Source organism: Alligator sinensis, unplaced genomic scaffold (genome assembly GCF_000455745.1).
Source record: "Alligator sinensis unplaced genomic scaffold, ASM45574v1 scaffold337_1, whole genome shotgun sequence".
NCBI lineage: Eukaryota > Metazoa > Chordata > Crocodylia > Alligatoridae > Alligator > Alligator sinensis.
Window position 1 is genome coordinate 689115 of NW_005841927.1, and position 27916 is coordinate 717030.

A 27916-nucleotide genomic window follows, 5' to 3' on the forward strand; every position below is an offset into this window, starting at 1 on the left:
GGTTCGTCCTCCAGAATTTTTATGTTTCTGTGGCTCTGAGCTGGACTGATACCGAATGGGAACTTGCTGCTTTCCTTTGCTGCTTCCAAGTTTTTGACCTCTTCCTCTTCCTCCGGCAGGGACCCTGGCCGGGCCGAAAGCATGTCATCCATGGTGGCCGTTATCCTCTTCTCCGGGGGGCCATCAGATGGAGGGGTCTCTCCCTCCCTAGCGCCCGGATTGCTCTCGGCTGCTAAACGTTTTCTTGCGGCAGCGCTGCAGGAAGCTCGTCTGTGAATCCAAGGTAGCTCCATTTTGCTCTCGAAGTGGGTCTGGATGTGCTCCGTGGTGTCTCCCCCGCCGATCCGCCAGTGCAGCAACCCGCTCTCAAACTCCTGCACTCGCCCCAGCTTGTCGGAATAATCTACCACAAAGGGGTCATTTTTCTGCACAATCTTGACCGGAAGCTTGTCGAACTTGCTGACCAGCTTCTCCTCGCTGCTCTCCAGGGGTGCTTTGTCCTTGCTCGCAAAGGCAGCCTCCTCTTCCTCCTCCTCATCCTCCTCTTCCTCCTCACAGTTTGGGCTCTGCGGCTCCTCTTCGTACTCCCCCTCGTCAAGAGAGGGACTTGAAGACTTGCAGAACCTTTCGGGATCCAATAGTGTTCTTTGTCCTGGATCTCCCACCTCATACTCCTTCAGGATCCCAAAAATTTCAATCAGGCAACGCCGGAAGTATTCCACCAGGAGTTCTAGCAACCCCGGCAGCTGTGAGAGAGAGAAAGAACCACGGAAGAAATCAGAGACCAAGTTAAGCCAACGTGAGCGATAGGGGATGTCGGGCAGAAGAGGGTCACAAGCTGAAGCAGCAATGGCAAATCGGCTGGCTCCTTTTTTAGGCTACCCATGCATTACAAGTTTGTTACTCTGACCGCTAGAAAGTGAGGCCCCCCCCTTTCTCTGAGAAAGTCAGCAAACAAATCAGGAACCCCTAACACCTCTTCTTGGGCACATCCTTCTTCTCTCAAACATGGGAAAGCAAAGCAACGGTGTGAAACGGTACTGAAAATATTGTAGCAGGGCAAAAAGGAAGGCGACAGCTCCGTGCACACAAGACAACCAACTACAGGCAGCTTAGAAAAGGTAAGGAATTCCCTTGGGCTGTGAAGGACTGGAGCTGGATGCGACGAGTGGCACTGTACAGTATCAAAGACGACGGGCAGCCATCCCTCTTATGGGGTGGCCTTACGGTCAAGGGAAATTTGGACCCTCTACCCCTTTTTCCCCATAAAGGCAACACAACTAGTCCAGGCAAAGCTACGTGCATGCATGCAATGCAAAGGAGGGAGCTGCACGTCTAAACAGGCAGCTGGGCGTGCGGTGTACCTGACTGCACCCGGGCCCCAGTCCAACATGCACAACAGGTATGCGACTTTCCTGCAAGTGTTGGGCAGCTTCACGTGTGGCTAGGAGCTGCGCTCTGCTCCCGGGCCCACGGAAAACCCCAACACACACCGTTCACCTTCCAAGCACTATCAGAGCATCTGCACCCACCTGGCTGAGGTTGAAGGTCATTATGCTGTTGTCATCATAGAGCAGGATGTTTATGGTATCTAAGGCCCATGTGCTTTCAGCCAGCAGCCCAGACTTCAGAGACATCATCACCCGCCAGGCTTCAGGAGTCCCTGTAATACAAACAGATGACGTCCAGCCTCTAGAGTTTAACACAAGAGTCCCCCGGTACTGCCTTCTGATTCCAGGTAGAGCAGAACCCACTTCGTGAGGATTTACAGCAGCAGTTCTCAACCTGGGTAGACCGAGGAGCCCCTCGGAAAATGGCAGCTCTTAGTTTTCGTTTGATTTCTGACTATGGAAAAAACAAGAGCGATTCTTCTGTTGCAACGAACTCAGAAAGACAACAGGTCAGAATGGTTTTAATGCTACGGATTCCTGTTTGAAATATCTGGGTTCATCTTGCACACCTCGCAGTGCTTACGTTGTGTGGCACCCCTGAAAGGATCTCCAGGCACCCAGGCCGAGAATCGCTGCTTTTACAGAATGCACGTCCCAGCAACTGCTAGCGCTGCATCTGCACTGAAATCACCACTGTTACTGAAAAACAACAGCTAGAAAAAAATAGGACTCGGAGCCACCTGAGGTCCTTCACTGTCGATACACAGCTTCAAGAGCTTACTACCGAAAGCAAGGCCTGCCCCTTTAACCGATACCCATGGCCAAAAGCTACCCCAGTGCAGCAGGAGCTCACTCTTACCAATATCTTTTGCTGTCAACCGTCTCCTTTGCTTCAGCACAGGTTGTGTAGCTTCCACTGATCCGGGTGGGAAGGTGATGTCCCTCCGTATCATGGGAGGCTGCACAGCTGCTGGTGCTATGTGAGAGGCAGGGACAGGAGGTCCTGCCTTCTGCATTTTCATCCCCGAGTGCAGGAACGGAGATTTACTGGGTGAGGTGCGGTTCTCCAGAGGTCTGGGCAGAGGTGCTGGGCTGGATACCTGAGGAATGTGATTCTGCATGCTAGGAGGGGTCTGGTAGTTAGACTGCGGGGGTCTCGTCATTGGGGGCACGGGGGCAGTGGGGCCATAAGGAGGTTGACGGTTGCCATGGGAAGGCCACGGGCCCTCATGATTGACCCTCTGATCTGAATGTAGGATTTCATCTGTTCGGTTTACTCCGTGATAAGCAGGCCCCTGGGGCGTCGAGCCAGTGCTCTGCCGATTTGGATAGCTGTACCCTATTTCATTGCGCCCTTGCCACATGGTGCCCTGCTGCGGCCCCTCTGGAGTAGACTGGATGGGACCACCCATCATCTGAGGCGGCATGTTCTGCTGAGCATTTGAGCCTGGGGGGGCCGAGACCCTCTCTCTGCTGAACTGGAATGGGAACTGGTTCTGGGGGCCTCCAGCGGGCCGGCGGTCAGTAGCAGGGTACGTGCTCCCATACTGGTTGTACATGTCCTGTTGCGGAGAAGGCTGTGCAGTTTGCTGCTGGCTCGGCTGCTGGGTCTGTGCTGCAGGCAGCTGCTGCTGCGCCTGCCCCTGTCCGGCGCTGTACGGTACGTTGTACATCTCCCCTTCGTGCCGCTTGGCAGGGGGACCGTAAGTGCCATCCATCGGCCGCTTATAGTTCTACAAGGAAGATACGTGAAGGGGTTGACATCATTATTCACAGGGAACAAGACCCGGGTGGCAGAACAAGCAGCACTGCGTTGTCTAACCACACGAATGCTACGGCCCAGCTCACGCTGGGACGAGGCGAGACCAGCCCCCCTATGTTAGCTCGGAAGAGACCACAACCTACAAGCCACAGCAGATCCCTTCCAGCAGCCTGAGCTTTCCTAGCTGATGTCAAGACGCTTTCAGGGCAAGCTATGGGCCAGTGAAAGAGCCTCATCCTTAGTACAAGTTCGCCTCACAACAATTTCCGCGTGGATTCGAGTTCCTTTCCAAACATCCAAACTTATTGCTTTCCCACTGAACAGATGAGAAGTAGGTAAAGCTTCCGCTGAAGCCCCAAAAATTGCCTTGTAATTTCTAGCTGTCCCTTTTGTCAGAGATCCCAAGTCATCTCACAAAAGCAAGCATGATCCCCGCCCCATTTTTAAGCCTGTATGAAGAAAATCAGAGCCAAGACTAAATCCCAGACCCCTCATGCCCCAGCCCTGTTTCTACCTAGAAGTCCTACCGCCTCAACCCGCTTCAGACGGAAGACCTAGCGAGCAGCGAAGTACCAGAGGAGCTGGAGCCCTTGGCTCAGGGCCTTTGGCTCTGGCTGCAGTGCAGTTGCAATTATCCTTAGCAGAGCTCTGCAACTGCCTTCTCCTGAGGCTCACAAGCCAAACAGGACACAACCCAAAAATCAGTGAGGGAACAAGAGACAGAAACATGGCTATGAAGAGCAAACTAAGAGCCTCCTCTTCATAATCTTAACAGGAGCTACAGTAAACTTTTCCTTGAGAAAACCAAGCAGCAGAAGTCTTGTGGGAATAAGGGACTGGAGGGAAGTCCAACATCTCTGATGTTCGGCTCAGCATATGAGAATACCCAAGGAAATTCTGACTCGCATAGAAGGATCCCACCCAGAGGCGGCTGCTCAAAACTGCGAAGGGATCACCACAAAGCTACCAGAGAACAAGCTCGCCCAGCCTGCGAACTAATGCTACAGAAACTCCATGGGGTTCAGATAAGCTTAGGACAAGAGAATGAACCACCAAATTAAGCTGCCTGGGCTCTTGGTATCTGCAGAGCCCCCGCTTCCCAGAACGCTCGCTAGCAGGACCCCTTGTTGCGCTCTCTACACGATCCAGAACGCACATAACCCAGCACTGCGCAAACAAAACCCACTTAACCACTTGCAAACTACCAGGACTATGGGAAGGTTACACTAGCATGTAACTGAGACACTAAACAGGATCCAGTGCTGCAGACAGCCATCGTGGCGGGCACTCTCATTTGCACAAAGCAGAAGAGACAAGAAATCGCCCATATCTTTGTCAGTCGGCCAAAGTGGAGACTCGGGGAGAACTCACCTGCTGTTGCTGCTGATACATGGTGGTTTGCTGGCTAGGGAAGGGGCTGCCAGAAGATGTGCCTTGAGTGGAAAACTGATTGCCATAGGAATCATGTCTGCAGAGAGAGACCGAGAACAGCACATGACTTCTGGGAGGCGCAAGTGGAGCAATAACGCCCTCTCCCTGGCAGGAGGTTTTCTATTGAACTGCCAGAAGCCATTTTGTGCACCTACCTCTGCGGCTGTTGCTGCTGCTGCTGCTGCTGCTGTGGATAGCGGCTGGGAGAGTACATCCCCGAGTCAGGGGTGGAAGGCAAGATGTTGGGCTGCGGAGTGCCGGTGCCCAAGCTGCCCTCGGGTCCCATTCCAGCCTCCGTCCTGCACAAACACAAAGGTATGTTGCTCTTTCCCCTGCTGGGAAGAAGCAACCGGGGCAGTCACCGCACCGCGCAGAATCCAGCAACGGGCAGGTGCACGCACTCACCTCACTCGCTCGTAAGGCCCTCCATAGGGATAGTGTTGCCGTTGCCCCATGGCCATGTTACCCATTCCGGGACCTGCAGCACGATTATAAGGGTCACCCATAGCACTGTTGGGGCCCTGCCCTGAGGACAGGAAGGGATCACTTCCAGGAGCTGGAAGAGGGGGGGAAAAAAATTGATGATCAGCACAGGAAGATGCGTTTGGCGGAGAAGGACAAGAGACCTTGGGAGCACAGGTGTATATTCCCAAGGCGCATTTAGGGCATCCAATGGGGTCAATGCCCCTGAACTATAAGTGAAGGTAAGCCAGAACCTCCTCACCTTTCCTCATACTGCTATAAGGATCCTTATTTGGCTCGTAGGACATGCGACCCATCATGTCAGAGGTATTCATGCTGGGCTGGTACCCTGGATTTGGAGTCATGGAGTTCCGCTTCTGGAACGTGGGATCACTGCCATCTGCAAAGGCATCCTGAAGGCCAACTGAGTTGCTCCTGGTGTAATGCAAGAACACGTGGTGAGAAAGCCACCGACCACTCTCTGCCTCACCAGTGAAGCGTCTCGCTTCCCCAGAAAGAAGGATCTCACGACTCCTCCCACGGAGCCCACCGAGAGGAAAAAATCCTCTTCTCGTTTCAAAGAACGATGCCCACCCCCCTCCATAATCCTCTCCTCAGCCTAAATCCTGAGAGAGGAGAGCTGCGGTTACCCGGATGCAAATTCTACCGCTTTGCCACGAGTTACTGCAAACCGAGACTAACCCAAATGCTCGCTTCAGCCCACAAGCCAGTCACGCTGGCAAAAGCCTCCCTAGGCCTGGCGAGCACCGCACACCCTCCCACTCGCAGCAGTGTGATACCTGATGCCTGACAAAGGGGGCATCTGACTGTGTGGCGTTGATGCTGGAGTCGGGGGTTTCAAGTCTCCTCCTTCTGCCATAGAGCTGCTGGTGGACTGAGGTGTCTGGGGACCCTGCATGGAGCCTGAACCCGCTGGAAGGAAAGAGCAGTTGCATGAGTGGGTCTGCCAGGCAGAAGAGACCGCCCAAAACTTCCCAGAAGAAAACACCTGAAGGCAAGGTAGGTCCAGGATTGAAACGTGAGCAAGGCAGGCAGGCGGGACGAGCGCAGTGTACCAGGGTGCAGACTTCCGTGCACGGTATGTGAAGCAACGAGAATCCTTACGACTTTGTGCCTCCACCCCCCAGCTCTTAAACACCTTCCCACCATCGTGCACCAGCTCTCCAGGTCATCTCAGGAAGGTGCTGCACCACTGTCTCATGCTGCAGAGACAGCATCTCTCCATCGGCCAGTCATCCCTGGTGGACAGAAGCCCTGCCCCTTCTTGTCCTCTACCCCACCGTGCCACTTGCCAACTCCGGTGGGAGAGGAAACCCCCCTGCATCCGGCTGAAGAGTCATTTTATTACGCAGGAGCTCTCTCGTTTGGCTCGCACACAACTACAGATGAACTCCGGGTGGGTTTGGGCACAGAGGTGGTGGCAAACCCTCGCTGAAACCCCTACGCCACCACGTGCCCGCGAGCGTGGTGCCAGCTCGAGGAGTTCCACTCCTCCGGCGGAACCGCCGCAACGGTGTCACCTCTCAGGTCCCTGCACACCTCGCAGCTGGCAGGCGCTGAACTCTTAATTAATGTTTCCATTAGCTACCATTCCCGGCACCCGATAGCCCTCTGCTTCAGCCTCGCCGGGCTGATGACTCATTTCAGCTATTCATTAAAATCCTCGGAGGTCAGAGGCGGGTCATGTTTGTTTACACCCCACCTTCCTGGCACCCTGTCCGTCTCTCCCTTCCTCCCCCCGTCTGGGGACGTCTCCAGAAGGAAGGGCAGAGCTCAGCAGGGAATTTCATTCAGAACTCCTCCCCCATGCTGTCCTTCCCTATTCATTACCATTTCAGCTCGGCTCCGTTCCCCTGGGAATTCAGTGCTAGCTTCCACCGCATTACAGATGCACTGACATCAACAGGAAGAGGCAAGACATTCCCCGTGTCGCTGCCATTCGTTGTCCCGTCCCCCCGCCCTCTGATTTACGAACAGCTGGAGACACGCCAGTGCTGCGCTGGGTGCTGGGCCGCCCAGGAGACAGGCAGCCATTCATTCACATGCAGGAACCCAAGAAGGCTGGAGGCAACCCGTGGCCGACCAGCCCAGGAAGTGGTGAGCAGCCTCTTACACCTCTGGAGAGGCTTTCTGTGTGCTCAGTTTTATGTACAGGATGGCCCGGACCCATCCTGCACTGGAAACCTGCGCTAGACACCCTCATTGCCCTACGCCGGGGTGGCCAACCTGCGGCTGGCTCCGGAGCCACGTGCGGCTCTCCAGAAGTTAACATGCGTCTCCGTGAATCTTTGCACGAGCACACGGTGACCAGCTTCCCAATGGCCGCAGGTTGGCCACCCCTGCCTTGCGCGCTGTCACTACTGGCAAAGCCTCCACAGATGTCACAGCTAGAAAAGTCATCGCTCAGGCTTCCACCGGTTTTCATCTGAACAACCGATTCCAGCGCATGAATTCTTCTCTGTTTTCACGACCGGGCAGGGCTGAAATAAGACTTGCCTCCATTTACGTTCCAAGTTGGTGAAGACCCTGAAGCAACACCTGAGAGCCCCCAGAGGTCAGCTGCTTCATGGGATGTGAAATCTGTATCCTGATGTGCGAGGGTCAAACGATCTTGCTATTAGATATATTTAGCTAACAGAATCATAGAAAATTAAGGTTGGAAGGGAGCTCAGGAGGTCGCATCTAGTCCAACCCCTGCTCAGAGCAGGACCAGCCCAACCATCTCGTCCCAACCAAGGCTTTGTCTAGCCAGGTCTTCAAAACCTCCAAGGATGGAGATCCCACCACTTCTCTGGGGAGCCAGTTCCAGTGCTTCACCACCCTCCTAGTGAGAACGTTTTTCCTAATATCTAATAGGAATGGCTGTCGTGGATTCAGCGGTGGACAAGTGGAAGAACCGGATGGTAGATCAACCTTCTGAACAGGGAAAGGGGGAAAAAAGTCAAGTCACCATTTCCTTGTCCACAAGAGAGGAGAAGCGTCTGCACAGCACTAGATGCCTTCAGCGGGCTCCTGGCGTCTGTCAGACATTGCTGTCACTCAACAAATTTGCCTCAGTGCTCATGCTTCCCCAGTGCCAAGTGTCCTACCAACCTCTACTCAGCTGCTAAGCAGCAAGGTTGCTTCCCAGGAAAGGGGGTGCTCTGCATGTGTGCATGCGTGGGGCGCTCCCCGAGGTGAGCTTCGAGGAGCCTGCTAGAACAGCAGCGCCTGCTGGGACATGACTGCTCCTTTGAGGGACTGAGGCCAAGTCTGAAGGGCAACCATGTGGCCCCAAACCTCCACCGCTCCTTCTGGCCAGTCCGAGTCCTTGAGAAAACTCTGAGGCAGAGGGAAGGAGAACGAATGTAGAGGCGTGTCTGAAAAGACCACAGCTACTGCCTCTGTGCATTCCCACAGACAAACCCCAGTGAAGACCGAACGAGGAGTTCACACGTGGACTGCAGCCTGGCCCTCCTACATCACGGCTCAGCTCTACAAGCCAAAAGAGCAGTGCTGCATGAATGGACAAAGGGAAGCCAAGGGAGCAGTCCTCCAGATTTCCACCACCGATGCAGGGCATCGGCGTTCCCACACCCTTAGAAAGGAGAGAGTCTTCAAACCTGCATGTAACCACACGAGCTCAAACATAGTAAAAATGTAGGCATGCTGATCGACTTGGACGGGCACCAAGTGGAAATGGCATCCCTGCTCCACAGATCTCCAAATGCTACAAGAAGCTTTAAGTGGCTTTCTAAATGCCTTAGCCCTATCCAAACACACTTAACATCTCCCTGATACAGCTTCATATCTCAGCTAATGGGAGAAAGGTCTCAGAAAGCAAGCTGTGGAGAAATTAGTGGTCAAGCTTAAGTAGAACTCAATTGCTACTTGAGGCCAAATTTAAAGTGACAAATCATGACAAACCTTGAAGAGTGCAGTGGAGTTAAATCCCACGTCAGGACAGCTTTCCTGACCAGTGGAAAGAACGATGTAGTCCTTAAAGGAATTTTTATGACTCGAGGAACGGATACATTCGGTAAGAGCTGCCAGTGGGACACAAGACGTGCGCTTTGATCAAGGACCTACCAAGGCAGACTTCAGTTTCGATCCGTTTCCAAAGGATTGCATAAAAGCAGATCAGAACAGAAGCAGAGTCTCTCCTCTCAACTCAAGGAGCGGCTTCCCCACATCTAGGGAGGAATTTCAACACGACTTGTTTCCTGGATTTCCAAGAGACACCCAACCAGACACTTGGTCCCATAAAAGGTATCGGCCACAAAAATCCTTGCCCCTCATTTCCTGGACCACCGTGGCTACAACATTACTCCAACAACTACCCAAACTCTACATTTGCTAATTTTGAGAGACCAGAATTAATCCAGTTCAGCACAGAGACTGGCTTGGGATACAAGACTGCTTTTCTAGATTACAAGGTCTTGTGAGCACAGAAGATAATTTGGAGATCAAGAGCCACCAAGATTGTCTGTCGCAGAATGGACAAATTAAACTGAACTTTGGCCTTGATCGATTTAATCTATAGCAGATCCTAGCTCCAAGTCAAGGAGGAATGAATCTGTTCTTGGATTTTCTGTTCACTTCTCCCCCTGCAACCAAAATACCCACTGAGAACCAAGGCCTGTTACTTCTGTTCCATGGGCTTGGGGTATATTGTCAGAAGGGGAAGAATCATCATTCCTGGAGCTCTTCACACTTCTTACTGATGGGAGAAAAAGCCAAAGACTCGGGAGCGAAGAGCAGAAAAAGGTGCTGTCCCATTGCAGAACCTCAGAAATGCCGGTGTTGGAAACTGCCAAGCCTTAGTCAATGGGGAAGGATTTCCCATCAAATATATTATAAACAAAAAAAGCTGAAAGTTTCTTAGACAGGCGATAATCCAAACCAGCAACTCCTGAAACTGTCTACAGTCATCAGAAGCAACACGGGGCAGACATGAAGGTATCCAGGCAAAGCAGATGTATGACATCAGACACGAGTTCATTCCTATCCAGTACAGGCAAGTCATTGTGTGACTGTTGGCCAGAGGTGGGGAGAAAAAAAAAAAAAAAAGAAGAAGGCTTCTTCAAACAGAGGAGCTTAAGACAACAGTGGTAACCACACCCTTGCCTTTTGGAGAAAGGCAAGAATGGGGATTAAGGAAGCAAGGCTATCCGCTGGCCTCATTGTCCTCCAACTACCAACACTTAAAGGAAAGCCCCATGGGTGAAAGAGGACGGGGAAAGAAACCGCCTCTGAAGACTCACAAAACAGCATGAAGAATATTGAGCAACTCCCAGTGTTTCACCTGACCTGGCGGCATCCAGGGGGCTCCAAGCACATCCCAGACACACCGCTGCGCCTCGGCAGTCCCCAAAACAGCGACTCTGTTGTTACATCCCCCATAATCGGAAGCATTTCCATGTGGCAGGGGTTGGCAACATCTGGCCCGCAGAGCTGGACAATAAGAAGCTGTGCTGGGGCTGGGAAGCTTCCAGCTGTGCCCACACCGCTGCTGTTTCTTCCTGTCCTCCCCGCTCCCCGGTTGCAGCCCCAGTACAACTTCCAGCCAGCGGGGAGCTGCGCTGGGGTGGACGGATCACTGAAGAACCTGCACGTCTGATCAAGAGGGGAAGAGGACTTGTAGAGCCTGAAAGCTCAGCTCTTCAGGAAAGTGGGAGACCCCCGTCTGCCTTACCTGGCACTGGAAGCCATCAGAACAAAGGAGGTCCCTGACGACAGATGTGCAGGCCTGGAGTTGTAGCAAAACAGGGCTTATTCCAACACTTTGGAGCTAGACAAAAATGCCCCTCCCAAAACCAAAGGAGGAGGCTTCTCTATGGTGAAGGCTTTCAAAGCAAACAAAGCTGTTTTGCCTCTGCATGTCAATGGGATCCTAAACAGATGTACCCAAGGATCTGGCCTTTCAGGTCTTCATCGTTACTAAGACCTGAAGGCAAATGAGCTGCGGCATAAAGAGCCGACACATTCCACAACAAACCAGGGAATGGCCCTACCTAATACAGAAAGTATAGAGGGTATCAGACTGCAGGGAAATGAGAGAATAAAGTATGCACTGCTTTAGCCCAGCCTTTGTCTCCTGTTTCTTATCGTCTTGATCAGACGTGACATCCAGGAACTGAGACTCTCCAGAAAGCTAAACTAGGCACAACAGAACAGAGAATACTTGATCCATCAGCTCTAAAACTTACCCCAGAGCAGGTCTGAAACTCAAACCCCACCAACTAGCCTCAATAAACTTGACAGAGAAAAGGCAAAAGAAAAGAAAAGTGCAAGCAGAGCTAAGAATGTCCTTAACACTTGCAGCCAGCCAGGAGAAGGTAGCCGACATGGCGGGCAACTGCACAGCGCCCTCGAGCATTCACTACCACGAAGGGACCGTTTGTGCGGATGTAAACGCACTACTTTTCTGCAAGGTTCCCAAAGCTCAGCAGTCACCAGTGTTGCTGCAAGAAGACATGGAGATCACCCTGAAAAGCCAACTCCAGGCTCCCTTCTCTCCCCACCTTCCCTGACACACTGATACATTGTCAGTGTTAATATATGCAGAAAATTCAGGAGTCAATGGCAGCACAGAATAATTGCGCGTGCCACGCAACACATGCTTTACTCACTACTATTTACTGGCAGACATAGCTGGATAAAGGCCTCCATTTTGAACGCATGTACCCATCACAGACCTTCTGCTGCGCGGCAGACCTGAGGGCCTTGCAATAAAGTCTGGATCCAGCTGACTGCATGGCACATAAGGCCCTGTCTGTTGGGCATTAACAGATGTGCTCGAGTGACTACAGCCCCAGAGCCGGTCTTTACACTCACCTGGAGATGGAGGTTGTATCTTAGTCTGGGACTTCTTTGAATCAGCAGCCGCAAAGATATCTGGAGGAGGGTCTTCGCCTCGCTCGATCTTGCACTCAAAGGCATAGAGACACTGGATATACTGCTTCTTCAAAGAACTGGCTGCGCTGCTAGACGTGCCCACGTTGAGATTGGTGGCTAACTCCCGCCATTTCTTGTTTTTGTTGACCTGCACGACCAAACAACAGGATCAAAACCTAAATCCAAGTCGCTTCCCATTTCAGAACCCCCTCCAGGATCAGGCAGAGCTCGATTCCCCCCACCACGTACCAGGTAAACAAGAGCAGCAGCGAGCATTAACAGCCACAGCTGGACTGAAACCGTGGATTAAAAACATTAACCCATCCCTCCAGGCGCAGCCACCACCAAGCAGCACACAGAAAGCAGCCACAAGGCCCAGATGCAACAATGCTGATAAAAAAGTCTGGGAGGTGCCAGAGCTGCTCTCTGTGCTTGGTGCAGCTCCCTGGCTGGCAAGACTGAAGACAGGCAACTCTCTTGGAGCACTGAAAGTTTGTCTCAGCTGGTTTAAGCAAGCTGGCTCTTATAAATACCATTAAAATAAAATTAAAAAATATCAGACCTAACGTAACAGAAGCAAGTCAAGCCTGAATCCTGTTGCCTGTAACTTGCCGTTGAGAAACTGAGGCCGCTATACAGACACAGACAATTATTTAGCCTGCATCACGTCTCGTTGGCTTCTGGCTGCTCACCTGAGTCAGTCCCCCAATCTCCTTTACGGAGATGTAGAGCCGGTAAAGGTCTAGGGGTTTCCTGCCCACAGCTGGGAGATTGGTCATGCCCATCGCTTTCTCTTCAGTGAAGGCTAGGTAACGGTCTACCCAAAGCTTCCTTTCTGGTTCACCACCCAGCTCGTACAATTTGGTAATCTTCTCATTGGTGGTAGTAGACGAACTGGACTTCTAGGAGAAGGAGGAAGCAGATCACAGGATGGAGAAGCGTGTAAAAACATTCAACACTGAAGTCCACAGTTAGCATTATAAACAGACGATAAACCAGCAAAAAGTTCTGCTGTGGCATTAGAGGCAGCTGCGTATCATTCAAATGTGGAAACCAACACCTAGGCCCAAGGCTGGCGTATTCACACAGGTGAAATGTTGAGCTTGCACGTGGGGCAGAACAGCAAAATCCCACGGACCACACTTCAGGGTGAAAGCGCTCCCCTGGGACCTGTCCAGACACTAGACCCGAGCGCTGGTAGATGAGGAGATGGCGACGACCCACAGAACGGCCAGTCGTTTTCCTAATCAAGAAACTCGCCTGCAATTCGGTTTCTTTGAAGGGGTCTAACCGGATCCCTACTCCTAGGTCTTTGTCATTTTAGCACCGGGTTTGTGGCGCTCTTACGGGCTTCTCTGCCCTCAAAGGCAACACGAGCAGCAGAAGGCACAGGCTAGATTTCACAGCAACCATCACACTCCACAAGCTATACACCTTGCCCTCCAAGCAGGCAGTTGCTTCCATTGCGCAAGTGGAAGCTTCCAGGACAAGATAATACAAAGTGAGTTATCAACACACAATTAAAAAAAGGCATGCCCCAAAGAAAAATAAAGCCTAGATGCAAAGCACTTGGTGGGAGGAGAGTGGGTGGGCACGTATCCTGCAAGAGGATCGCTTCCCTTAGAAATTTTTCTTTCCCTGAGTCAATCTGTGGCATCTTCTGATCAGATTGTGCACAATGCAAGCAGCCTCAAGAGAAATGTCTCTCTTCCCTCGCTGCCTCCTCTCTTGTTTACCTCCAGACACCAAAGAAAAGTACCCCGATGGGACGATGCCAACCCCCCTTCCTGTCTGCAGAAAAGGTTGCGAATTAGGAAGAACTTTCTGTAACGAGTCGGCTAACCGTATCTGAGAGGTACCTGGACGAGGGGTGTTGTGGAGGTAAGTGGAAGGGAGAGTTGTGTGTTATCCTCCACCCGGGAAACTGGATTTGGAGCAGAGTCCCAAGCAGAATTCTCTCTTGGACGCTGAATCCAAGCAGTTCTGCAGAAGGGTCTGGGTCAAAGGGTCCACGTAACAGCTTTAGGTCAACAACTGAAGTACCCACGGCAGCGCTGCTGGCAGCCTCAACTTAAACGAAAGAGAACTTTAACGAGGGCTTTCTAGTTCCAAACGAGGCAGGCCATAGAAACATGTACAATGAGGCATCCACGGAGGTGTGGGCCCATTGTTCTCAATACTCGCTAGCAAACTGATGTCAAGTAGATTTGAAGGACTCTAGTCCGCCACAAGTAGAAAAGCGAACAAAACGGGTGCCTGGATTGGTGGTGATGCACGTGGAAAAGTGCCCAGGTTGGGCACACAGATGGAAGAAAACAGGATCATTAAAGAAACTCTAGCACCACTTAGAGAAACGTGGGGCAAGTCTGCAGCACCAGGTCTGAGCTGAAGTCGCTGTCATGAAGAAAATGACTTTCCAAGACGGAAGGAGCTATTTTTTGACCAGGCCTTCATTCAAGTTCCAGGATGATCTGGAGCCGTCCCTCAGCTCTTCAGTCATCAGAAACATCTCCCCTACCCTTTTCACTTCACAGTTGCCCTACGGACTCCAGAGACGGGCATTCTTGTAACACGCAGGAAAGACCGAGTCATAATCGGACTAGGGGGTCAACTGGCTAATTTATAACAAATCTCCATATACTTAGAGACCTTAAATCAGAAAAGGATGATACCGCACCTGCCCTTCACCCTTCCTGTGGAGAGCTGTTAGTCTAAACATATTCCCAAACGTCCGTCTTGTCTACATGAAGACAGCAGTCTTACTACCGTAAAAGTGTAGTCTTTCTTGAAGCTGAGTGCAGGTTTTGAGAAGTAGACTTGGGAGATGAAGAAAACAAAAACAAAAACGGGTCAGTTCTGAAAAACCCGGGAAACCTGGGACAAGGTCCATCCTTAACAACACTGCAGAAAGACCATGAAAGGCCATGCTTTCTCCTGCCTTTCAAACTGATGTAATGACATGGTTTTCATACATATTTCAGGGAAGCAGGGTGCTAAAGGCTCACACTGGAGGATCCCTCAATCCCACCTATAATGGGGGCCTAAAGGGCCTTCTTAAAGAGGGAGGAAAGAGGGAGGGCGAGAAGGGGAAGAGGCCCTCAACGCACTTACTGGTACAGAGGGTAAATGATAGTGCAGCCTGGATAGGAAGGCGATGTGCAGGTACTGACGCTAAAGGGACCCTACAGAGCTGACAAAGCCCATATTATTTCACAGCTGGAAGGCAGTTCGGCAAGGGGGGAGTGAGCAATGCCAACGGAAACAACTGATGCTGAGATGCTCAAAGAGCAACCAGATTGTTATCCGATGCTAAACGGGGAGGTGGAGGGTACAGAGCAGCACTGTCAGTAGACATCATCCAGCCAGCGTCCAAGCTGACAGAGTTGAAGTTGGGTTTGTGAGCAAGACCAGATCATTTCACAGCACTGTTCAGCAGGGCAGGCAAAGTAATGATGAGGGACTGTACTGAAAGGTTTCCATCAGACTTAAATACCGGAACTGCTAGATCTATGCTAAGGCCACGGTCAGGACCAGCCCTGCATCTGGCTTCAGTTTTGAAGCAAGGTGCAACTCGGTGCCAATGACCCAGAAGAGAGAGGAGCAGCTCGCAGGGGACCTTGGCTTGAACTGCCTCTGGAACAAAATGTCTGACATGCATGCACCCTGGTCCACAGCTAGCAGGGGTATTTCTAGGAATCTCTGCTTGGAAAAAAGGAACATTTGGCAGGATTGAGTTTGACAGGCTACTTATGCTTGCCTGCTGAGCTGGTCTGCCAAGGTGCTACAGAAGCCAGGGAAGTGGCACATTTGATTCAATATGCACCTGCCTCAGAGCTGAAATTATTGTGCTTTCCCTTATCCGTTGACATAAAACATAGCTATTTTTTTTGCAGCACAGGCTCCTCTACTAGTAGAGACTTTTCCATTAGGAATGAGAGGTATTCCTGCAGATCAACCAAGTGAATATATAAAGCAGGCTTCTTGTGGGTCAAGTACAATGAACCAATCTTGAGAACCTAGCAAGGGAATTGTAGAAGCTAAAGTTACTGTCCTGACCTTGAAATCACAAAACCAATTGTCAGAAGTCCAGAATGGGATGCCAACTTTTCACTGAGCTGAGAACACAACAGGAATAAAATCCTGCTTCCACAACTCCGCAGGCACTTCCTACACCGCTAACGTCTGCAGAAGGACATCCCCCTTTTGTTTTAACAGAATCAATCGCAAAAAGGGTCATTGAAAATAAAGTAGGCAGGGAGATAAAGTGTGTGCAAGAACAAGATAGCCTTTTCACAATTTCCAGACCCACTGGCTCAAGGTGGTCCCAAAATTAAGAGGCAGCTGCCCAAGGTGGGAGAAGCAGCAAATAGGTCACGACCCACAGCCTCTGCCAGACTCTGAAGGTTGGTGACAAAGGGAAGACGGAGGCCATGCAGCAACAGCACAGATCAAGGCTTATCTTCATTGAGCTTCCACTACTTTCTTGGCAATTCCTGAGTCCCTTTGAAACTGTGAACAATAATTCAAAAGGAATGCTCCCAAGCTCCGTGCTCTTGCTTGCTTCTTTTCTGAAGGGCCTCGTCCACGTCTGAATTGAAGAGTTCATTGCCCTCCAAAGGAAAAGTCCTCGGCTGTTTAGACCCTCCTTGGAATCCATGAAGACTGGCGCCAGGGAGATCTTCTCTTGCCTACTGCTCTAGCCGTAGTACGGGCTGTTGTGTTGGGTGCGTCTCGTACCATCAGTCAAGGCTGCATGGATTACATCTCAGACGTTCTTTGGATACAAGGGGGTCTTTAGTCCTGTGAATGGTCTTACAGAAGACTCAGATTGCGAGACTGACTCTCCCTATTCAAAACAACTGTATTTGAACAGAGACGCGTGGTAATTAGTCGTGCCAAAGACTGGCAGATTGATACTTTGCATTTGAACAGTTTTATTTATTAGGTTTATATTCCACCCTATCCAAAAGTCACTTTGAGTCTTTCTGGCTAAATGTTACCGACATCCCTGGTGTTCTGGAGCATTTACACGTGCACCTTTGTCTGCTCCGATGCGCCGGAAATCCAGCACGCTGGAGCAGACTGGATTCATCGAGTCTGCGGAGCAGGTGAGCCAACACGCCCCGTGTTGCATTGCACGCGTTTGTATAAATGGAGAAATGCACATCAGTGCGCAGAAAATGGCGGCTGTGCGCCTTTGAACCTTCAATGTGTTTTAATTCAAAAAAGTGTGCCGTCGCTGACACATTTCACCATTTATACAAATGCATTTACAAGCGCCTGGCGCTGCGACGCATACATATGTACAAATGCCACTGATGTCTCTGGTACCGTAACTACCAAACCCAGCCCTGTACTGGGAAGGTAAAAAGTCTCCTGGAAGTGATTGAATAAACTGTCTGCTCGGTTGAGCGTGGCCAGAATGGCTGGATGCTGGTGCATTCCACGGGTTTCAGCAGGCCGGCGCACAGGCGGTGGAGGGTACAAGATGTCCAGGAGTTTGGATACTTGCACCATTTCCAGGGGTGTGTCTCTTGGGAGTCTCTGCCATATTTATGGTGCCCTAGACCACCTTGATCTGACCTTCACTGATTTGATGAAGCTGGCTTGCCAGGTTCTCTGAGAGAGACGGGTCTGTACTTAGGCAAGCGAGACAGAAACTCAACATTCAGTGGTTTGGCAAACTCATGCTTTGGTCTTCCAAATGCCATGGGAAAACCCTCATGCAAGACCACCTGCCATGCCTCAAGAAAGCATCGGGAGGTGCTGGCCACGTTTTATAAGAGCATGGGGAAACATCTGTGATCCATTTTGGCACCTCTGTATACCACGGTCAGCTAAGTCAGGCTATGCAACCAACCACTTCATTTTCCTGACTACAGCTGTGCTTTGCTGACCTGGTTACCTGTAGCTCCAAGGCTTTTCTATTCTTTAAATTAAAAACAGGAGACGTTAAAAAGTGACCAATAATCTACTACTAATGGAGCTAGCATAGACACCAATACACAAAGCAGCTTGACTCCACACAAGGCACAGGAACCCTGTAACTCTAGTCTAGCACTGATCTTCCAAAGAAAACCTCAGACACAGAGAAGAAAACTGAACCATACTGCACAGGCACTCACCAGACACTAACTGCTGGGGGAAATACCAAGATGTGTGTGCAGTCAGTCAGTCCCGGCCCATCAAAACACACTTGCACCAAACGCCGATCGCTACAGTATATTCGAGGTAGCCACTGACTGGAAGACATGAGTAAATCAGGTGGTCTCTCGGTACCACCATGTGCCTTCAATGCCGTATTCAGCAGGGAGCTCTCCCCATCATGGCCAAGAGGGAAGGACCCAACAGGAGTGTTTGTGAGGATGGTATTTATATTAGACTCACGGGAGGGCTGACAAACACTTTGCCTCCTCTACTGCTGCCCTCTGAAGGTCAAAGCCTTTGAAAGCTGAGGAGTTCTCACCTTGCTACACGTCATTAAGACCAGGGAAGGGGAATGCTGTAGAGACAGTATCTTTAGGAAACGCACATTCGATATTCTGTATCATAATGGCAGAGGTTATAGATGAACTCTGATATAACAACAGATTTGTTTCCTACCAATATAAGGGGTGAAAGGAGAAAATATCAGTTTTTGGCAGGTGCGCGACCACTATATTCACTCTATTAAAGGAGATATGGGATTTCCTGGTCTAACGGACCATGGTTGCAGAAGACAGAAAAAGCAACATTTACACTGATACTTTGAGGGGAAGGATGACAGTCTCCTTGGGCAAAGACCACGTCATTGTACATGTCTGCACATACAACCCCTCATGTGCAGGCTCTGGATTGGTGTCTTCAAGCACCATTACAACAGCACCACAATAATAAATGGGAACAATGCCAAACACAGAATTGGAGCCTATTCTGAAGCAACCTGCCACCCAAATATAATGACAAATTTGCCTGTGTGAGGTCAGAAGCGCTGCAGACATCAGGTCCCCCACCAGGGTTGGGCCACGAAGGTTCAGCTTTTCATAAGTAATATGATAAAGGGTCAGACAGATAAACAGATTTCATAGGTGGGATGCGGACAAAAGGCAACCACACAGACCGTCCCTCAAGAATCATGCCATCATTTTAAATGCAAGTGGAATGCACTCGTCAGGCACTGAACAGAGTTGTGCCATTAGACCGTGGTCCTGAACACATGCTCAGTTAAGCTGGTGTATGAAGGTCACGTTCTCCCACTTCCCTGACACCTGGGAAGACAACAGGAAGACACGCTTTACCTTTGACTTGGATTCTGTTTTTGGCGTCCCATCTGCCTTGTTGTTCATTTTAGCTGCAGGTGTTAGTTTGACATCCCCAAGGCCCATCATCTCAGGACTTGCTGCCATCCCTAGAAAATTAAACAGAATCTTCAAACACTGTATTTCAATCCAGTACCATGAAATCCAGTGAACTGCTGTGGGTCAGCAATGGCTTACCTGCGGAGTTGTTAGCCATATTCGCTCCCATGGGATATGGAGCACCCTGGGGGTTTATCATGCCAGCCATACTGTTGATTCCTTGTCCATAAGGAGGCCCAGTCCCCATCATTCCACCTTGGTTCATGTTGGGATAGCCAGGTGGCCTGAGGAAGGGAACAAAAGCATTAGGGTCTGGTATTGTACTGGTATGGGCTTGCTAACAGAGGCACTGCTGCAGCCGAAACAAAACTAACAAGCTAAGGAAGAACGCTTTTTCCACCACGAACACCTAAACTACGTCACAGTCTAAACCCTATTTTCAAAAGCGAGTCTGGGCTCAAAACAGTTTTGAAAAAGTGGGACTTTAGCACTTGTGAAAATTTTACCTCTTGTCTGGATCCCCAAGTTGAACCCTGTCTAAATTAACCATTATTTCTCTCTGCAATGGAGACTGTAGCATCCTACTCAACTAACTCAAGTGTACTGAAACTTGGTTTTCAATTTTAAAAAGCCTCTATGCTTCCACATCTCCCACTAGGAACTTTAAAATTTTACTAGCAGGGTCCTGTGTACGATCAGGCAACAGGTGGTCATACAAAACCCGAAGACAGGATGCGTGATCGGTTCTCCGTGGCACCTAAGCCATCCCAGCCTATGTGCTCTCCTGGCCGCCCTGGGTGGCATTCACATCCAACATAACTCTCCGCTTGGTTGTACAAATCATGCTGCTCTTCCCTGTGGGACTGAACTCCAAACCCCGCTTTGCCCTGTTCTGGTGCTCATCAAGACCACAGGAAAAAGTGAATAGCACCTAAGTTTCATACCCTGACTCTGACAAAAAGCAGCAAAAAGGACAGCCTGCTGGATTTGTTGGCTCTTCCAGGCATGCTCCATCTTACACTCTACCTGGGCAACAAAACAGCTAACGCAGGCAAGGTCTCAAAATCAAGCAAGGCATCTTTGCTCACGGGAAAGCTGCATAAAATTGCAAGCCACATTTGAACTCAAAGGTGTCATGAAGCCAAGCACTGCATTTGTTGTACCTCCCTAAACCTTCAGTGATGGAAACGACTTCTTGGAGGGCCTGTCCTTCTGAAGGCTAAATGCAGGGTCAGCCCCAGAGAAAGGGGCTGGAAAGAGAAGGAAAGGGTTGAGGATACACAGAGACACAGGGCAAATATGCGTCTTACCTGTTCTGAATGGAGTTGGCAGCAGCATGCATGGCAGCAGCAGCTGCTTCTTGTGCTTTCCGGTTCATGCCACCTGGCGGGGGACACATCCCTGTTCCCACCTGAGGAGGCATATTTGCCATGTTGGGTCCATAGGGCCTGTTCCCCATGGTTGCATGGCTCATCCTTCCCGGGGGAAGCCCAGTATAAGGTGGCACACCAGTCTGGCCATGCATCTGGCTCCCTGCTCCCATCGGGTTCATGGTTCCTCCCATTCCGGGACTGGGGTAGTTGGCATTGGGCATGGCATTGTAGTTTGGCTGCCTGGGATAGCCTCCTGCAGAGACAGAGGGGAGAAGGGTGGCGTTCAGCAAGATAGCATCTGACTTGCCACACAAATCTTCAATTAAAAGGGTGCTGACAAAAGATCAGGAAGGTGAGGGGGGACTCTAGCACACCCGCATGAAGTCAAAGTATTTAGAACTAATCCACATAAAATGGTGTCTTAAAACAACCAACAGCATCAACTCAAAAGTAGTTTGGAATTACTGAGCCCATCAAAAGAGGAAAAGGATCATCGGGTCTCCAGTGCTAGATGTGCTATCTGAGGGCTTTCAGTCCAGTACCAAGAAGTTCTCTAACCCAAGCAAATTAGTTCTCTGAGCAGTGGGACCCATCATTATCTTCAAGTGAGGCTCACAAAGCATAGCCCCTTTCACATCACAGTGTTCTGGATGCAATCCGTTAACGACAAAGGACAATAGCTACGGGCCGTGCGTCTTTCAACAGTCCTGCAGCAAAGGTCCATCAGCTTCTCATCCTATACAGGTGGCCCATGCTCTTACCTTGAGGCCCATACTGAGCCCCCTGCGGTCCATAGGTTCCCATGGAGTTCTGCTGATAAGGTCCCATCCCGGCATGCATCTGTCCACCAGAAGACTGACGTGGAGATAAGGCAGAGCCGGGCTGAGGGGAGCTATACTGGGGTATCTGAGGATTCCTCTGCATGTAACCTGATCAACGAGACGTTCAAATGAGGCAGTTATTGACACAATTATCCCAAGGCTTACTACACACACGCCCTGCGCTCAAGGGAATTCCCTGAGAAAACATTCCAGCGACAGCCCCGGCAGACAGATTACAGCAATTGCTATTTTAAAAAGTTACCAACATTCACAACAATATTTCACTTTCTACTGCCATTCTAACCGGGAAAAATCTGCAGTGTGCAGCAGCACTGCGTAGTAAGAGCTAGCAAATGCTGATTTACTATACATTCATCTTTCTCCCAGCAACTCTGCTCTTCTGTTGGGAGCCCAAAACTGTTGTAAAACACCATACGTTTAAGGTCGTGGCTCTCGGAAAAGCAACCCTCTCGGAAAGTTCTTTTAAAAGCTGAAGAGAGGATGCTCTTTGAAGAGAAGAGGAGCTGAAGAGAACTAGCCTCTTTAAAAAAGAAAAAAACAACACGCGGTATCCAGAAGACTGGTAACAGTCAACTCTGCTGGGATGCATCCCAAACCTCCAGAGCTGTGGCAGCTCTTTCAAACAGAATATTATCCAATAGTGTCTCCCACGTGAAAGGGGATTGCTTCAAGAGCACACAGTCCAAATAATTTTCCTTTATACATCCTGCTTTGCATTCAGAAATGTACAGTTGAAACCTGTACCACATGCACACACCTCGGTCTTGGGCTATGGTCGACTGGTTCATGGAAGGATGCAGGATACTGTCCGATTGCCCGCTGGGTGGTCGGGGTGGCATCTGATTGCCTGCACCATGGAAAGAAGCAAGCATGTTATCCCCAAGAATCACATACAAGAGAATCCAGAGTGCACAGGCTTGAGGCCATCACTGTAAATAGATACTGAAGCTACAAAAAAGTCCACAGGAGGTAGGCGAAGAGAAACAAAGGGAGAAGGAAGAGGAAGGAAAGAGTTAAATTAATTTTTCCTTATAATACACACAAGATCATGCCATGGCACGATCAGTTAATCAACTAAAGGCTTTGCAGCATATATTTAAAAGCCTGCTCCTTGCAAGTCATGGCCATTAAACAACTAAATATTAGCACAGGAACCTCAGTGTCAAAACAGTCTGGCTCCTGACAAATTTCCTTAACTGCCCATTTTAATCCGGCTCTTCACGTAGGTCTGGTAGAGACACGAGAAAGTATACACAGGCTGGATACCGTTACCTGGTACAGCAGCAGGTGAGAGCGGGCCAGAACGGGACTGAGCAACACTGGCAGGAGATCCAACAGGGGAAGGGGAAGGTCCTCTGATTCCTGGTAGGTGAGGAGAGGTATGCGGAGAGAAAGGAGACTGAGCTGGGTTACTCTGCTCTCCTTGGCTGCTGGAAATCCCTGACGTGCTTACTCCAGGACTCAGGGCTCCTTCGGTACCCATGGGGAGATCATCTATTGACCCAGACAGGTCCTGCAATACACAGAAGGACACGCAAGAAGGGACAGAAGTCAGTCTACTCTCCCATGCACCACCTGGAAACAGAAGTTCTCAGAATTCAACTGCATTCCCCCCCACAACCATACAACAAACAGCAGTCCATGAACCCAGGTTTTGTTACCATCCGTTAGGACATCTGTGGCACAGACCCAAGTAACTGAAACAACATCTCTCACCCTGGTTGCCCACCCCTGAACCCAGACCCCAGCTGGTCTGGGGAGTGCTTGCTGGTGGGCCAAAGAGATGGCTGGCCACATGGTGCTAATTCTCATCCTTGTTTCCAGGGATGCTGGATTACATTAAAAGAAAAAGAAAAATATATTCTCCTTTGTAAGGCACTGCTGTGGTTGCCACAACCACATGCTCAAGACTGCAAATGGAAGAAGAGACAGTCCATGTGATCACGACTAGGAAGAGAGATTGTCCACAAAAATCAGATGTGGCTCACCCTTGGAAAGAGTCTGAGAAATCCCGTCTAACCTCAGTCCATTCACAGACCTCAGATGGGTTGGGAAGCTCGAGACAGACAAAAATACAACAAACTCGACACAGAGATTTAAAGCAAACCATAAGGCATTCTTTGGGCTGCCCACTTCCCTTTTTTCACAGATATTGGAAATGAACACATTTCTTTTTACAGAACTAAGATTCAGTTTTTGCTGAAGGCAAAAACACAGAGAAGGCCCTCCCTGCTGCATACATCCACCTTGAGAATGAAGCAAGCGCAGAGTCCTGTTTGAACTAGTTTCAATGCCCTAAATTGGCACAGGAGTAGCTAGAAAACTGCAGCATAAAGAAAGCAAGCTGATATATCACGGGGTTTTGTATTTAGCAGCATGCATATGTGGGGAGCTCTTGACTAACAAGTTGTAACTATAAGTAGAGTTAATTATTAATATCCTTGGTGCTATACAAGACACAGATGTAAAGACAATCTGTGGCACGAAGAGATCATGCTTAGACACGTGCCAGAGCACAATGAAAGACTAAGACAAAGTCCTGGGCACTTTACACACACACACCTGAACACTATGCATGAAGTTCAACAGGACAGAGTTTAATCATCTAAAGTTGTAGGGTCTCCTTTGAGGTTGCGTTTCTTATAGTGAAAGAGTATTTAAAGTAGCTTTTTTCTCTAAAAAAAAAAAAAAAAGATGATAAAATGGACAAAGCAGGGGGGGTGCGGCTAGGAAACGCAGCACCATTTGATTTGTAGAAGATATCCGAATGAGAAGTTTCTCAGAAACCCACTTTTGAGAGGCCGTTTTTGGAGGAGCAGGAAAAGAAACAGCCTTGAAGCTGGGATCACAGAGAGGATGATGCTAATGATGGTTTAGCAACAGGGTACATGTTAACCTATATTTCACATTTACTCTGAAATAGGAGACCAACTTATCACATGGACATTACTTTCTATTCATTTCTAGCCCACCAGTGCATCAAATACCTTGCACTGATCAATGGATAGCAGTCACATGGCATTCCAAATATATATTTTATGGCTGTTAACATCCTTTTACTATTTACAGATTTTTTTAACTTCAATAATAGTTACTTCATGAGTACCTGTGGAACCGCACATGTGCAGCAGCATTGCTATACTGGCTCTCATAACTAGCGAGAAAACCAAGCCAAGATAGTTGTATTGTGCTCCAAACCCCGAACTACAACTTCAGATGTGTGGGCTCCAGTCTACATCCCAGCGCAGACGCGCTGGGCAAGTCATCATCTCTCAGCCTTTTCTGAATTCGGTCGTGCTTTTCCAAAATGACTTAACTCCAACCAGTGTTGTCAACTGCCACGTCTGACACGGGGGAAATAAATCAACCTCTCAGGGATTCGAGATCCCACCGCTCCCCTACACCTTTTAGTACCAGCTCAGTTTGTATGAAGACCATTTCTTACCAGGCAAATCCCATTAGTGCGTGTGTCTATACCTGCCATCTTCCCAAAGAAAAACGTTCTCTTTATATTTCGGTGAAAGCTAAAAACAATGTTCACAGGACTTCATGATTTTCCAGTCTCTTGCCTGAGCAGTAAATTTGGTTTATGGCACAAAAGCTACCAAAAAACTTATCACCCCAGTGAAGATGGCCCAAGACGGTGCTGTGCACATGGCCATCATCACAGTAGCTCATACCCAAGGGGCTTAAAAAAAAAACAAAAAAAAACAGAAAAGAAAAAAGTCTGTACCTTATTTTGGGACTTCAGGACAATTTTGCATTAAGCATGAAATATTTCTTCTGCAGTCTATGAGTTCAGTCAAATTGTTCACATTATCCTAACACACAAGTTTTGGGCAACATTAGGCATCTACTGCAACACTAAATAGGAAAGCTAAAGTTGCAGCTTTAAAGTTAGCCCCCACATCAGTATAACCGCGCAGCCATAGTTGGGATGTAGACTTAAGGCCCTGTACTTACCTAGCACCTGCCATCCAGGAATCTAAAAGCACTTTAGAAATATTAACAGCTTCACACCAGCCCTAAAACAGTTGGTCTCCATTTGACAGGAGGTACAAACGTGACCAGCAAAAGAGGACATGCAAACAGACTGTAAGTCCAATAGTCTCTGAAGGATTATCTACTTTCTTGTAAAATTTTTGGGGAAAAAATAAAGAATTGTAGCCTTGTTTTCTCTGGCTTCGGTGGAAGTTTCCTTAACTGAAAAGGAAATGCTACTAGATCTCTTTGTTTAAAAAAAAGAACGAATACCTCTTCTCTCCAATGCTTGTGAAGCATTTATTCAACAAATTTGCCTGCCAGAATGAAGCATCTAAAACTCCCTCCTCCACTGAACTGCTTAGCTTTTGCATGCTTGGTACCGTAAATGTCACAGTCCTACTCATTTCTCCAATTGTCAGACCCTTCTAGGAAAGACAAGCATATAAGACCTAAATTTACTCTCTAAAAACAGGAGTTTCCTGTTAAAGAGATGTTAAAAAAAAGGACAGAAAGTGTCCAGGGTTTTGTTAATTTTAAGAAATTAAAACCAAAGCCAGGAGCACTACTTCATTTTTTCCCTTTTCATATTTCACTTAGTATCATAGTAGCTAGGGTCAGGAGGGACCCTGAGCAGATCATCTAGCCTGACCCCCTGCCACAGGCAGGAATGAATGCTGGGTTCACAAGACCCCAGACAGGTGATCATCCAACCTCCTCTTGAATTTGACCAAGGTAGGGGCGAAGACCACCTCCCTGGGAAGCTAGTTCCAGATTTTGGCCACCCTAACTGTAAAATATGAGTGACTTAACCCAAGTTAAACTGCAAAACTATCACGGAGCCATGAATGAAATCCATCCTTTTACGTACCAACACAAAACACCCCTCTGATGTATCGGATCCAACTGTGGCTGTCCCTTGGTCCTTTCTAGGACCCACGTTTGTAAAACATCATTAGTAAGATTGCGGGGCTGCATGAGCTACTTCTGCTACAAGGTGTGCTAGGACAGAGCTGTAACAAATGTATGCCTGAAAGCCATGAAATTCAGAGCAAAGTTACACGGACGTACTTTACTCTGCCCTTACGTGCGCTATCCATCCAACGGAGACTGGCGTTTCTCTTTAACATACTTTCGGGCTGAGATTGTAGGTGGCTTTGACAGCATGCGAATGCACAATTTCCATTTCAAGTGAAGTGCAATTAAGAGTCCAAATCTCCACAAGTATCTTCAAAATCCCTCCCAGAAACTCTCGGGGATGTTTTGGAGAATGAAATAATACTCTGAAGATGTTCTCGATACACTACAGTCAGCGATCTATTGAGAAGTCTGCTTGGAGACCTCCCCCAGAAGACACGACGCCCAAGAACGTGAACGCTGAGCTGACCAAGCGATGGGCGTTTGGCGGCTGCACGAGGGAGGCGAGAGGAGAAACCCTCTTGGCAGTAGCAGGAGCGCGGGGAGAGATGCTTCTGATCTCCCGTGGGTCAGAAGACGGAGCTTCTTCAAAATGGAGGATTTGAGGGGCCAGTGACCGCTACGTGGTATGAACAATGTTCATTCATACATTAATTAAGCAGAGTGAAGTCTGAGTCAGGAGGGCACGCGACTGTACTGGGAATATAGAAAAGGGTAAACGGAGCCAGGCAAGCAGGTTGAACGCTAACCACCGGATAAACTTTAAAACCAGTGTGCTCGGCCTCGTCCATGCGCCACGGCCAAGTTAAACTGCAGCAAGTCACTTGAAAACATCTGACTTAGTTAAGTGATGCTGACTCTTAGCTGGACGCTAACTGGTTTCCATCCACTTAGCCCGTTTGGTAATTTACCTATCCATTAATACCGGGGTGGTATCCACATGCAATTTAAATGTCCTTTCACACTACTAACATGACATAAAAAGGACCTCTAACACATCGAGGAAAATCAGGCCCATCATCTTTATGCTTTCAAAAGTCATCAGAAGTTGAGCCCTTAATTGAAAGGTTGACGTGCAAGTCTGCAGTAGGTGCTTTTTCTTGCAAAATGACCGGATCATAAAGCTTAGAGGCTAAAACAATTCACACCCATAAATATAAAAAGGACAACGGCTTTCAAATCGCACACTGAGCCTCGAACCTCCAGAAGCTACGTGATACGTGCCACGCTCCAGCAGTGCAGCCTCTACTCCGCTCCACCAGAACCAGTGCATTTAAAAAGGAAATGAAAGGTTCAAACCCAACTACCCCGTGCCATTTCCACCTTTCAAGAGAACGTGGCTTCTGCAGGACAAGGGGAAAGAAAAACGTCAGACCTGGGACCAGAGCTCTTGCACTGTGGTCTGCAATCAAAGGTGCATTTGGTCCCCAGCCTGTTGAGTTATCTTCTCGCATGTAAAAATGTGATCATGTAGTTTTAATTATGCCCACAGGACACACTCACAAAACTTTAAAAGAGCCAT

At 49.2% G+C, this 27916-nt stretch overlaps 1 protein-coding gene across 1 annotated transcript in view; it reads right to left on the bottom strand.

The window, feature by feature from the left end:
* Positions 1-27916, bottom strand: part of ARID1A (AT-rich interaction domain 1A) — a 100905-nt gene that overhangs the window by 2984 nt on the left and 70005 nt on the right. The window contains exons 6-21 of the mRNA XM_006019249.3: positions 22768-23008; positions 22253-22342; positions 21415-21582; positions 20591-20906; positions 19419-19564; positions 19221-19330; positions 12636-12845; positions 11884-12091; positions 5847-5979; positions 5309-5481; positions 4990-5140; positions 4740-4883; positions 4525-4621; positions 2251-3124; positions 1533-1663; positions 1-746 (exon numbers count right to left, since the gene is read on the bottom strand). The exon at positions 1-746 is cut by the window's left edge and continues 2984 nt beyond it. Of these exons, the coding sequence (XP_006019311.1) occupies positions 1-746; positions 1533-1663; positions 2251-3124; positions 4525-4621; positions 4740-4883; positions 4990-5140; positions 5309-5481; positions 5847-5979; positions 11884-12091; positions 12636-12845; positions 19221-19330; positions 19419-19564; positions 20591-20906; positions 21415-21582; positions 22253-22342; positions 22768-23008 (3938 nt within the window). The remainder of the gene's footprint in view (positions 747-1532; positions 1664-2250; positions 3125-4524; positions 4622-4739; positions 4884-4989; positions 5141-5308; positions 5482-5846; positions 5980-11883; positions 12092-12635; positions 12846-19220; positions 19331-19418; positions 19565-20590; positions 20907-21414; positions 21583-22252; positions 22343-22767; positions 23009-27916) is intronic.